This window comes from Phacochoerus africanus, chromosome 7 (assembly GCF_016906955.1).
Source record: "Phacochoerus africanus isolate WHEZ1 chromosome 7, ROS_Pafr_v1, whole genome shotgun sequence".
In the NCBI taxonomy this organism is placed as follows: domain Eukaryota; kingdom Metazoa; phylum Chordata; class Mammalia; order Artiodactyla; family Suidae; genus Phacochoerus; species Phacochoerus africanus.
The window spans coordinates 8,653,718-8,663,686 of NC_062550.1; the positions used below are offsets into that span (position 1 = coordinate 8,653,718).

General features: G+C 58.3%; 1 protein-coding gene across 1 annotated transcript in view; it reads right to left on the reverse strand.

The window, feature by feature from the left end:
• Positions 1–6,032, reverse strand: part of CACNA1I (calcium voltage-gated channel subunit alpha1 I) — a 106,736-nt gene extending 100,704 nt beyond the window's left edge. Inside the window, exon 1 of the mRNA XM_047786201.1 lies at positions 5,786–6,032. Coding sequence (XP_047642157.1) covers positions 5,786–6,018 — 233 coding nt within the window. The 5' untranslated portion in view covers positions 6,019–6,032. The remainder of the gene's footprint in view (positions 1–5,785) is intronic.
• Between the last annotated feature and the right edge of the window lie 3,937 nt (positions 6,033–9,969).

A 9,969-nucleotide genomic window follows, 5' to 3' on the forward strand; every position in this document is an offset into this window, starting at 1 on the left:
CCAGCTAACCAATGAGCGAGCAGCATCCACTCTGACCACCACAAGCATCCCCAGGGCACAGCTTGATGCTGACTTTTACTTCTGAGAAAAACAACCTTCTCTACACCAGATGGAGGGAAACGGACAATTTCCCAGACATGTGTTGCTTCTTTCAGCCATACTTGCCATCCGTCTGGGCATTCCCATTGGGCCAAGGCTGAGGGAGGAGGGGATGCCCTCCCCCAAAGACCCCCTTTCCCAGCCATGGGCAGACCACGGCCTAAGAGTCTGGGGTCCTGGACTCCAGGCTGCCCCAGCGTTGCTGACCACTCAATGTGTGACCTCAGGCAGGTCAGGCTCCCCTCCTGGGCTTCAGTCTCCCCAGCTGTAAAATGGGTAATCAGCACACTCCCGGCCCTGTCACCGCCAGGGAAGAGCGGAGAGAACCTGAGAGGTCACAGCGAGCAGGAAAGTACTTTGTAAGCCAGAAAGTGATGAGCAAGCCCATCCGTGCCAGGCCTGGGCGTGTCCCAGGGGCCTCCTGCCTGGAGGAGACAGACCAGACAGCAAACAATTCCTGGAGGCAGGAGGAGAGGGGCAAGGACCAATGAGGGGCTGAGGGGGTCTAGAGAGAGAAAAGCTGAGATCCAGGACAACTTCCTGCAGGTGGTGGCTAGGAAGCAGGAGCTGGTGGCACTGGTGGGATTTGGCACCACGGAGCTGGGGGCGAAGGCGCTGTGGGGGGCAGAGCCAGCAGAAGCCAAGGTGGAGAAGCAGGGGTGTCAGGATACACCAGCGGCTTGTTCGGGCTTCAGAACAGAGGGCCTGAAGGAAGCTAGCGGGAAAGCGGCTGGAGGCCGACCAGGTGGATGGCGGAAGGCCCGCAATCCAAGCAGAGTGAGACTCTTCTGGGGGTGAGAGAGAGCCGCTGAGGGTTTCTGCACCAGGAAGCGTAAGCAAACCAACGGAAGAAGGCAGAGAGGGAGGGAGGGGACAGCACTTGACAGATGACAAACTGACAAACCTCTTCAACACTAGGAGCCCCGGGGAGCCCCTGAGGGCAAAGGCCAGCAGGCAGGAGCCAGTGGGTCCGCGGGAGGTGCACTCGCCCCGGGGCCACAGCTTTGGGCTCCTAGCCAGGCACTCTCCGCACTGTGAGACGCCAGCTCATGGGACTCCAGTTGTTAGTGGGGCAGGAGGGGTGAGATCCCGGGAGCCACCTGTTTGGACAGGAAGAGGTGGATGAAGGCGAGTCCAGATCTCCCACTGGCCCAGATGCAGGGACAGAGCTCAGGACAGAAGGGGTGGGGGTTTGATTAAGGGAGGACTTGCGGACAGCCAAGAGCCCTCCGAAAGCCCACAAGGTCCTTAGCTGGTGGCCCAAGGCCCCATCTGGCACAGCAGGACTGAGAGGGAGCCCACCAGAGGCAGGGGGATAGACCCAGTGAGCAGAGCAGAGGCGGAAGAGTGATGGGAGAGTTGTCTCTCTGCTGGGAACGGCTCTCCAGCAGTCACCTCCCCACAGTTAGAGTTTCCCAGGTTTGCTCCCTTCTCGCCCCCCAGCCTTCATGCCCGCACCACTGCAGAGGCCAGGGTATTCCTACCCTTCTGCCTTCAGCCCCTCTCCCCAGCAGCCCAGCCCGCAGGCTTCTCAGAGCATCGTCAGAGTCATGGAGCCCTGCAGCCCGCTGGCCTGCAGGACACTTGTCCCGAGCCAGGGTACCCAAGTCACCCCAGGTAGCTTCCTGCCAGCAACATCAGCCCTAGTGTGAACACAGCTGCCACTCCCCACTTAACCATTTGCCCAGTCAGTGCTTGCCCTGGAATTCTCACTGGCCCCCTGACATGTCCAACTTGGGGCCTCTGAGCCTCCCATTTCCCAGATAAGCAAACAGAGGCTCAGCAAAGACAAAGGCCCCTCGCCAAGAAGCCAGAAGCAGGTCATCATTCATGCTCCATCAAACCACAGTCCCTGGGGTCACCTGGGAATCCTCTCCTTCCAACAGCAACCCCAAGGCAGCCACACATCCCCCAGCACCCGGGGCCACCATCATCCCTTGCTGCCATCACACAGGCCCTTTCCTGGTGGTCTCCTGGCTGCCGTCTCTCCAAAGGAACCCGAGTGACCTTCCCCTGCACAAAACAGCCAGAGCTCTCCTCTGCACATGCCTGGTATGCAACCCACACTCCATAAAGGCTTGTCGGCTGAGCTCATGAAAGGATGAGTGAAGGAAGGATGAATAAGAGCCCATTCGCCGGCTCAGCAAACACACTGAACGCTCACAATGAACAGCACCAGGCTTGGCACCTCGGGGCTACAGAGAGACCATGGACCTTCTTCCTGCCCAGTGATGACCCGGGTCAGAGGGTCTGCAAGGCGGGGGGGTCTCAGCCAGGTGGACTTCAAAGCAAGAGCACCCACAGACCCCATCCCTAGCAGCAGAGGGCTGGAGCTAGGCAGGGGACCACAGCAAACAGAAGTGGACAGAGGGGAAGAAGAGAACCAGGACCACAGCCACAAAGGCACGGAGCGGGTGAGCCCACCCACAAGGAACACATGGAGCCCCGTCCCTGAGGACCCCACTGAGATGCTTCCTGAAGAGGGGGTGGCCCGCAGAGACATACACCACCCCCATCCCCACCCCGGACCCCCCTACCCCAGCCAGAAGCTGCTTCCTGACCTCACTGCCCACATCTCCCCATCCTGCAGACAGAGAGACTGAGGGCAAGAGACAGGAAGTGACTTGTCCAAGGTCACTGGCAGCTGGTGTCTCTTGCCTCCCAGCCCAGGCCAGCACCCTCCCCCTGCCCAGCAGAGCGGCAGCCTTCACAGCCGACTGGCTTCCCACCATGCATGGCTGGTTCAAGCTGCAGCAGAAGCGCTGGCTCAGCGCTGGCTGGCACGGGGGAGGCAGCAGCCAGGAGCAGGTCTGGAGGGAAAGGGGCTGCAAACTCCTCAAGGGGTGGCCCCTGGCAGGCCACAGGGAGGCGGCAGCCCAGTGTAGACACTGGAATCCAAGAAGACCCTTGCCCAGCCACCTGGAACCGCAAAGCAAATGCCCCGGCTCCAGTGGAGTGTGGAGAACCCATGACTACAGGCTCCGCAGGTGGCAGCAGTGTCCTGGATAAAGGCCGAGCCTGGGGATTCAGAGAAATTGAGATTTTCATGCCAGCTTTACTACATCCAGGCTGCGCGACCTGGAAAAAAGTTACTCGGTCTCTCTGAGCCTCACTTTTCCTCGTCCAGACAGCACTCACCTCTTTGAAGGGTTGAAAGGTGAAAACGCAGGCAAAGCATTTGGCACAGTAAGTGCCAGCTCTTGTTATTATCATCCCTGAGCCTTCCTCTGGGCTGGACACACAGCCAGGCGCTTTGCAGGAATCATGGCTAATCCTCTTTAATCGTCCCATTCTAGAGCTGAGAAAACTAGGGCTCAGGGAGAGGAAACTAGAGTAAGTACAAACCACCACTGCCCTTCTCTCACATGCAGCCAGGTACACTCCTAAGAGAGGCTTCCAAAGTCTAACCTAGGGTAGAAGATAGGTTTCCAACTGATCAGACATGCTGCCCAGGGTGCACTGCTGGAGGATGCTGTGATCGATTAGCAATGTCTGCACGGATGATGAGGGCATGGCTCCTTGCGGTGTAACTGGCACAAATTTACCTAAATCACACAGACAGAATCTGATTTTCCCTGGAAACAATGTCTTCTGAAGGCATCGTGTTCTATCTACAGGCTCGATAGCCAATGTCTCATCGAATCTAACACGAGCTGGGTTTACTCAGCTTATATGTGTGAGAGTCCTTGTCACCTCTGGGGCACAGGTAATAAGAGCAATAACCACATGTATGGTGGTTTTTCTAGTCCCCAAAGATTCATTTTCACATGTGCTGCTTTGGTCTTCAGTGCAATCCTGTGAAATGGCTAAACACCACGCCGACAGGTGGGGAAACTGGGGCCCAGAGAGGTTAAGAAACCAGCTTATGGTTGCACAGCAAATAACAGGCAGAGCCAGCCTGTGAGTCTGTCTCACTCACTCAGGCTCCCAGTGCTTTCCACACGCCCCCTACCCATGAGTCAAACGGCACCACCGACCCCCTGACATTTCAGAGCCAGCGTCCTCCCAGATGAAACCCCGCTGAGAGCACATGCTCCAAGCCTGGGCCAGGCAGGCAACGGAGCTGACATTTGGGCGAATGGACTTTTCCCATCCCGGCTCGCCAGCTCAAAGAGGGTCCCAGCAGCCTTCTGGCTTTCCAGTGAGTCAGCAGTGACTCAGGGACTACCTCCGGGCTGGGCGAGGCGCTGAGTCAGGGAGCACCAAGCTTCAAAGGGCAGCTGGCTCTGAGCCAGGGCCCCTCCACACCAGGGACACTGGCGCTCAGGACGGTCTGTCCAGGGCAGACCTCCCACACCGTCCCGCCCCCTCCCAGGCCTGCTGGTCCTGGTAGCCTCTCCCACGAGCCTGACCTTGATGCCTACGTGGCCACCGTTCCTTTGGGTTCTTGATGGGGAGCAGAATCCTGCAAAGTCTGGAACTGTGAGGGTCATTTCTGGTTGTCACAATGATTGAGGGCCGCTCCCTAGCAGCATTTAGGAACACCAAACGTCCAGTACTGTGCAAGACAGCCCAGATCACAAAACGATGTCACACTCAAAACATCAATTGTGGCCCCACTGCGGAGCACCAGGCTGAGCCTGGCCCCCTAGCTCCTTCCTAGCGATAAGAGGGAGATACCTGGCCGGGGAAGAATGGGGAGCCCTCAGCACCTGATCAAAGACTCCCCACCCCCACCCTCAGGACCCTAAAGCCCAGCCAGAGTGCCCCATTCACTACTGGAAAACCGTCAAGGCCACCACTGACATGCACACCCAGCAAACACTGAAGGAGCCCCTGCAGTGTGCCAGGAACTGGGCTGGGTGCTGGGGTCCTGCAGGGAATGAGGCAGGCTCCGTCTGTGTCCTGGTCACCTGACAGTACCCTGGAGCAGGCAAGTGTCAGACTAGGAATCCCATACTAGATAGTGACAACAGAGAGGCTAAGGCGAAATCACAGAAGAGGTGACACTTCAGCTGTGATTTAAAGGATGTGGCCAGGTGAAGGGGGGCGGGAAAGCATTTCAAAGGGAAGAGCCCCTGGAAGCCACAGGAGAAGCAGAGCGAGGGAAGCCAGGCAGGGCCCGGGGAGGAGGTTGGCCTGGACTCCGCTCTGCTCCTCCAGGGCAATGGGGACTGATGAGGAGTCTGAGCAGGGGGGTGACACTAGCAGGAAGACCTGTGGGGAGGCTGCTTTCTCCTGACCTCCCGGCCCCAGATGGAGACACAGCAGAGAATAAGAGGTGGGCGGAGCCTCGCCCTGCAGGTTGGGGTTCAGGCCTTCGGGCTCCCCATCAGGCTCTCGTCACCCCTGCAGTTACCACCCACCAAGGGGCTCAGTCACTGGGGTCTGGGCCACGGGCCAGGGACCCACTTAACTCTGCCTCCTCAGCCCCCGTGCAGATGTGGGGCTCACACCTGAGGGCTTCTGGAGCCAGCGGACCACTGCGCCGACCCCCCACAGTCCTCAGCAACTTCCAGAACATTCACCATCCCATCCGGCTTCACCTCACGGCCCGAGGTCTCCCAACCTCACCACCCAAGCTGGCTCACCAGCACCACAGGGCCGCAGCCGCCACCCAGGCCTCAGGCCTCCTGAGCAGAGAGGAAGGCGAGGTGGGCAAGGTCCCATCGCGGAAGCGCCAGTGCCCTGGTCAGGACCCACATACAGCCCCTCCCCAGCTCCTGGCCCCACGCACAAAGGATATGGGTTACACACCATCTTGATGCACCAGTTCCGGGGGCTGGTGGTCTGTCGCAGGCAGAAGAAGGCAACCGGTGCCAGGTCCGGGTGGGGGACCTCTGGATCGCCTCCATCCAGGGGCTGCTCGGGGCCTGGAGGGGAGGGAGGGGGGCTCTGGGGCCCCGGCTGCTCTGTGACTCCTGGCTCAGCTGCTGGGGCTGTGGCAGGGGACGGGGGCGGCGAGGAGTTCTCAGCCATGGCAGCGCGAGCAGGGAGCCCTGTGGAAGAAACAGGCAGCACGTGGCAGGGCGAGCCTGGCACCCACTTCCCCGTCTCGCCTCCCCCGACAAGGGGACTCGGCTCAGACAGCCCAGCCTCGGGCCCCTGCAGGCCTCTCGCCCTCCCTCTGGTCTTCATCCAGCCGTGAGGATTAGGAAAGAGCGGAGGGCCCAGATGCACCCAAGTTCAAATCCACATCCAGGCTGGTGGTCCTGCTGGTCCACCTTGCTGAGCTTCAGTTGGAGGAGATGAAAAGTGGGGAGAATTAAACCTTCTTAGAAGGTTGTGACATTCCTCTGAGAGTATTTGTTTTTTAACGAGACTAGAATTGTACATTGCCTCATTGAAGGTAAAAAACATTTGAAGGAAAAAGCAAAAGTTATTATAAAGATAGGCAGTATCGCCAGCATGAGGTCAGGTACGAAGCAGAGGTTGAGGTGCTGTGGGTCCAGATACCGGGGGACCTGGGCAAGCCAGACGCAGTCAGGGCCGACCTCCCTGAGGAAGGGACCCCTGAGCCAAGACCCAGAGTTGAGCCCAGGGATGCCCTACCCACAGCTTCACAAAGCTGAGGACCCAGAGACTTCCCACGCCAACCTCTTTGCTTTACGGATGGAGAAACTGAGGCTCAGAGAAGAGACAGGCCAGGCACACAGCCAGGTAACAAGCAGAGACAGAAATCTGGGCGTGTCACCTGGCCGGCCACCCACCACCCCAGGCGCAGAAGGGCTCTGGGCTTGGTTTAATACCCTGCTGTCCCCAACTTGAAATCCTCCATCCTTTTGAATCCAGGCGCCCCCAAGTTCATTTCGCACCAAGTCTTGCAAATCACACAACTGGCCCTGACTTCCACTGAGAGGTCGACATTCAAGCCTCGCCCTCTGCTCACGGCAAGGCCAGAAGCAGATGGGCTGCTCATTAAGCCCATTTAGCAGATGGAGGAACTGAAAAGGGAAGGGCATGCCAAGGCTACACCCTGGGACAGGTCTAGAAGCCAGCAGCCCAGCACCAGCCCGGCAGATTCAGTGATGACCGACCATGGCCTCGCCTGGCCTCCTCCACACCCGGCCAACAGCAGGGCCTGCCCCTCACTGCTTCACCCAAGAGGCCACCAAGCCCTGAATCCTCACCCACTGGGGTCTCCTGGGCCCTGACACCTTGGCAGTGCTAGGCTGGGCAATGGGAGTTAGAGATGAGACCCAAATCCCTGGCACCCACCCAGCTGCTGCCCGTGGCCGCTAAGCCGTCAGCTGAACTGCCCAGAACTGATACATTTGGACATTCCTCTGGCTCCTGGGGGCAACAGGCGGGAGTTGGCGCCTCCCGCCACTTCTCCTGGCTGGTCAGCGAGGCAGGGTTTTCTCCCGAGCTCAGGGCTTTGCTCTTGGTTCCAGAAAAACAGCCACGGCCCTTACGTAAGTTTCCAGGCACCTCGGCCCGCCACGTGTCAACCCCTGGGCAGAAAATCATTCTCCCCAGGGTGGCTATGGGTCTGCTCACTGCCATGCCAGCCTCAGAGTCCACCACTCCCTATCCCAGCCCCTCTGCACCTGCCAAACTCCACCTCATCAGGTCCTAGAGCGCTGGCTGCCTCCTTCAGGCCTCTGCTCCCACCCCCTGCTCTTCCAGGCCCTGACGATTCATGACTTTGTCCAACAAATATTTCCTGAGCACCTATTATGTGCAGGCAGTGTGCAGGCTCCGGGGTTAAGCTGGTGAAGAGGCCCGACCTGGCACCAGTCCGCATTCAGCCTTCACTCCAGCAAAGGAGAGCAGCACGTGGGTCAATTAATTTTTCCCTCTGGATTTCCATAGCTCTTATCACCACCAAACATGCTATATAATTTATGTATTTATGATTTAGTGTCTGTCTCCTGAAATGAAAGAGGGCTATAAGAGAGCAGGAAGGGTGGTCTATTTCGTTCACTGCTGTATCCCCCAGCACCTGGAACAGTGCCTGGAACATACAAGGTGCTCAATAAATATGAGTCGAATAAATAAGTAAAAAGTGCTGGGAAGTAAATAAGCAAGGGGGTGGGGAGAAACCCTCCTCGACCTCTCTAAAGACATTTAAGATAAAAACAGTAAGAATCAGAAAGCACCAGCCTTGGGTGATCTGTGAGAAGGGCCCTCCAGGTACCAGGAACGGCATGTGCAAACGCTCGGGGCATTTAAGGATCAGAGATGAGGCCAGTGTGGCTGAGCCAGGGGCAAGGAGAAGGGAGGAAATTGGAGAGTCTGGCAGGGCCCCTTGTGAGCTCAGGTTTTATTCCAAGTGCAACGGGAAGCCACAGAAGGGTTTTTATGCAGGGAGTGGTGTGGTCTGGTCTGGGTTGTTAAGCCTTCCCTCTGGGGGCTGAAGAGAGAGCTGCTTGAGGGGCAGGGGTGGAGCAGGGAGGGCCAGAAGGAGACTGGAAAGGTGGGCTGGGCGGGCCTGGGATGCTGGTGGAGGTGAAAAGGAGACGGGGGATTGGAGACATCTATTAGAGGCAGGAGAGCCTGGCCTTGCATCAGCCCCAAGGCCACGCCACCCAGCACCGCCGAAACCCTGCCTGCAACCACAGAGGCTCGGGGATTACACATAGCCACCTCCTCTCCTCAGGCTCAGCCTTGTCCGCTTCATAGTCACTTGCTCGGTGCCTCCCTTGGCCCCTGTCTAAAGCTGTCACACTGTGTTGTCATCCTTTGACCCCGCAACTCTCCCCCCAACAGCGTGGGGCTCTTAGAGACCATGACTGCTAAGGCCACCAACGCACTCCCCAGAGCCCACCCAGCCCCCACCCTCTGCCCTGCTCCCCAGTGATCACCCAGACCATGCCCCTCCGATCTGCTCCCTCATAGCTGCCCAGACCACAGCCCTCTGCCCTGCTCCCCATTCCCAGTTCCCTCGGCTCTGCGCCTGTAGCCCAGCTCCTGTCCCCAGCTGCCCAGGTGCCTATGGCTGGGGAATTGGCATCTGGGACCTGCTGGGCTCCGACCTATCTGCATAGAGAGAGCAGAGGACTTGCCTTAGGGGGCAGTATCAGTGGATTCAGACTCAGGATCATCCGGCCCCAGAGTCTGAGCTGCCTCCGCACCTGGAGCAATGGTGTGGTACCTGGACTGGCCTCCCTTGGCAGGGGCAGCAGTGGGACCCCACTGTGTCTAGAACATACTCCCTCACTCCTGACTCCACTGGCCTCTTGGGCCTCAGTTTCCTCTCTGTTAAGCTCAGCCTTCCCCCAGCCCGCCTCTGCAGGCCCCTGTGAAGAGGTAACATGACAGGGATGGAAAGGCTTTCTAGGACCCATCAAGGTGGATGTCCAAGCACGCATGTGGCCAGCCGTGTCATCTCCAGCCCTCTTTTTGCTTTCACCACCACCACCACCACCTCTATCACCACCATCATCATCACCACCATCACCATCACCACCATCACTGCCACCACCACCACCATCACCACCACCACCATCACCATCACCATCACCACCATCACCAGCACCATCACCACCATCACTGCCACCACCATCACCACCACCACCATCACCATCACCACCATCACTGCCACCACCAGCACCAGCACCATCACCACCATCACTGCCACTACCATCATCACTCATCACCATCACCATCATCATCACTGCCACCACCACCACCACCACCTCTATCACCACCATCATCATCACCACCATCACCATCACCACCACCACCACCACCATCACCATCACCACCATCACCACCACCACCACCACCACCACAGCATCACAGAGGCTCTAATTAAGGCTGACCCTGTGCCAGGCAATGGGCAAAGAGCTTCTCTGAATTGTTTATGTTGATTCTCACCACAGTCTCATAATGTGCAGACCATGTTTTTCCCTGCTTCCTGGAGAAGGAGACTGGGGACGAGGGAGAGCCAGCAATGCCCAAGATCACCCAGATAGTACAGAGCAG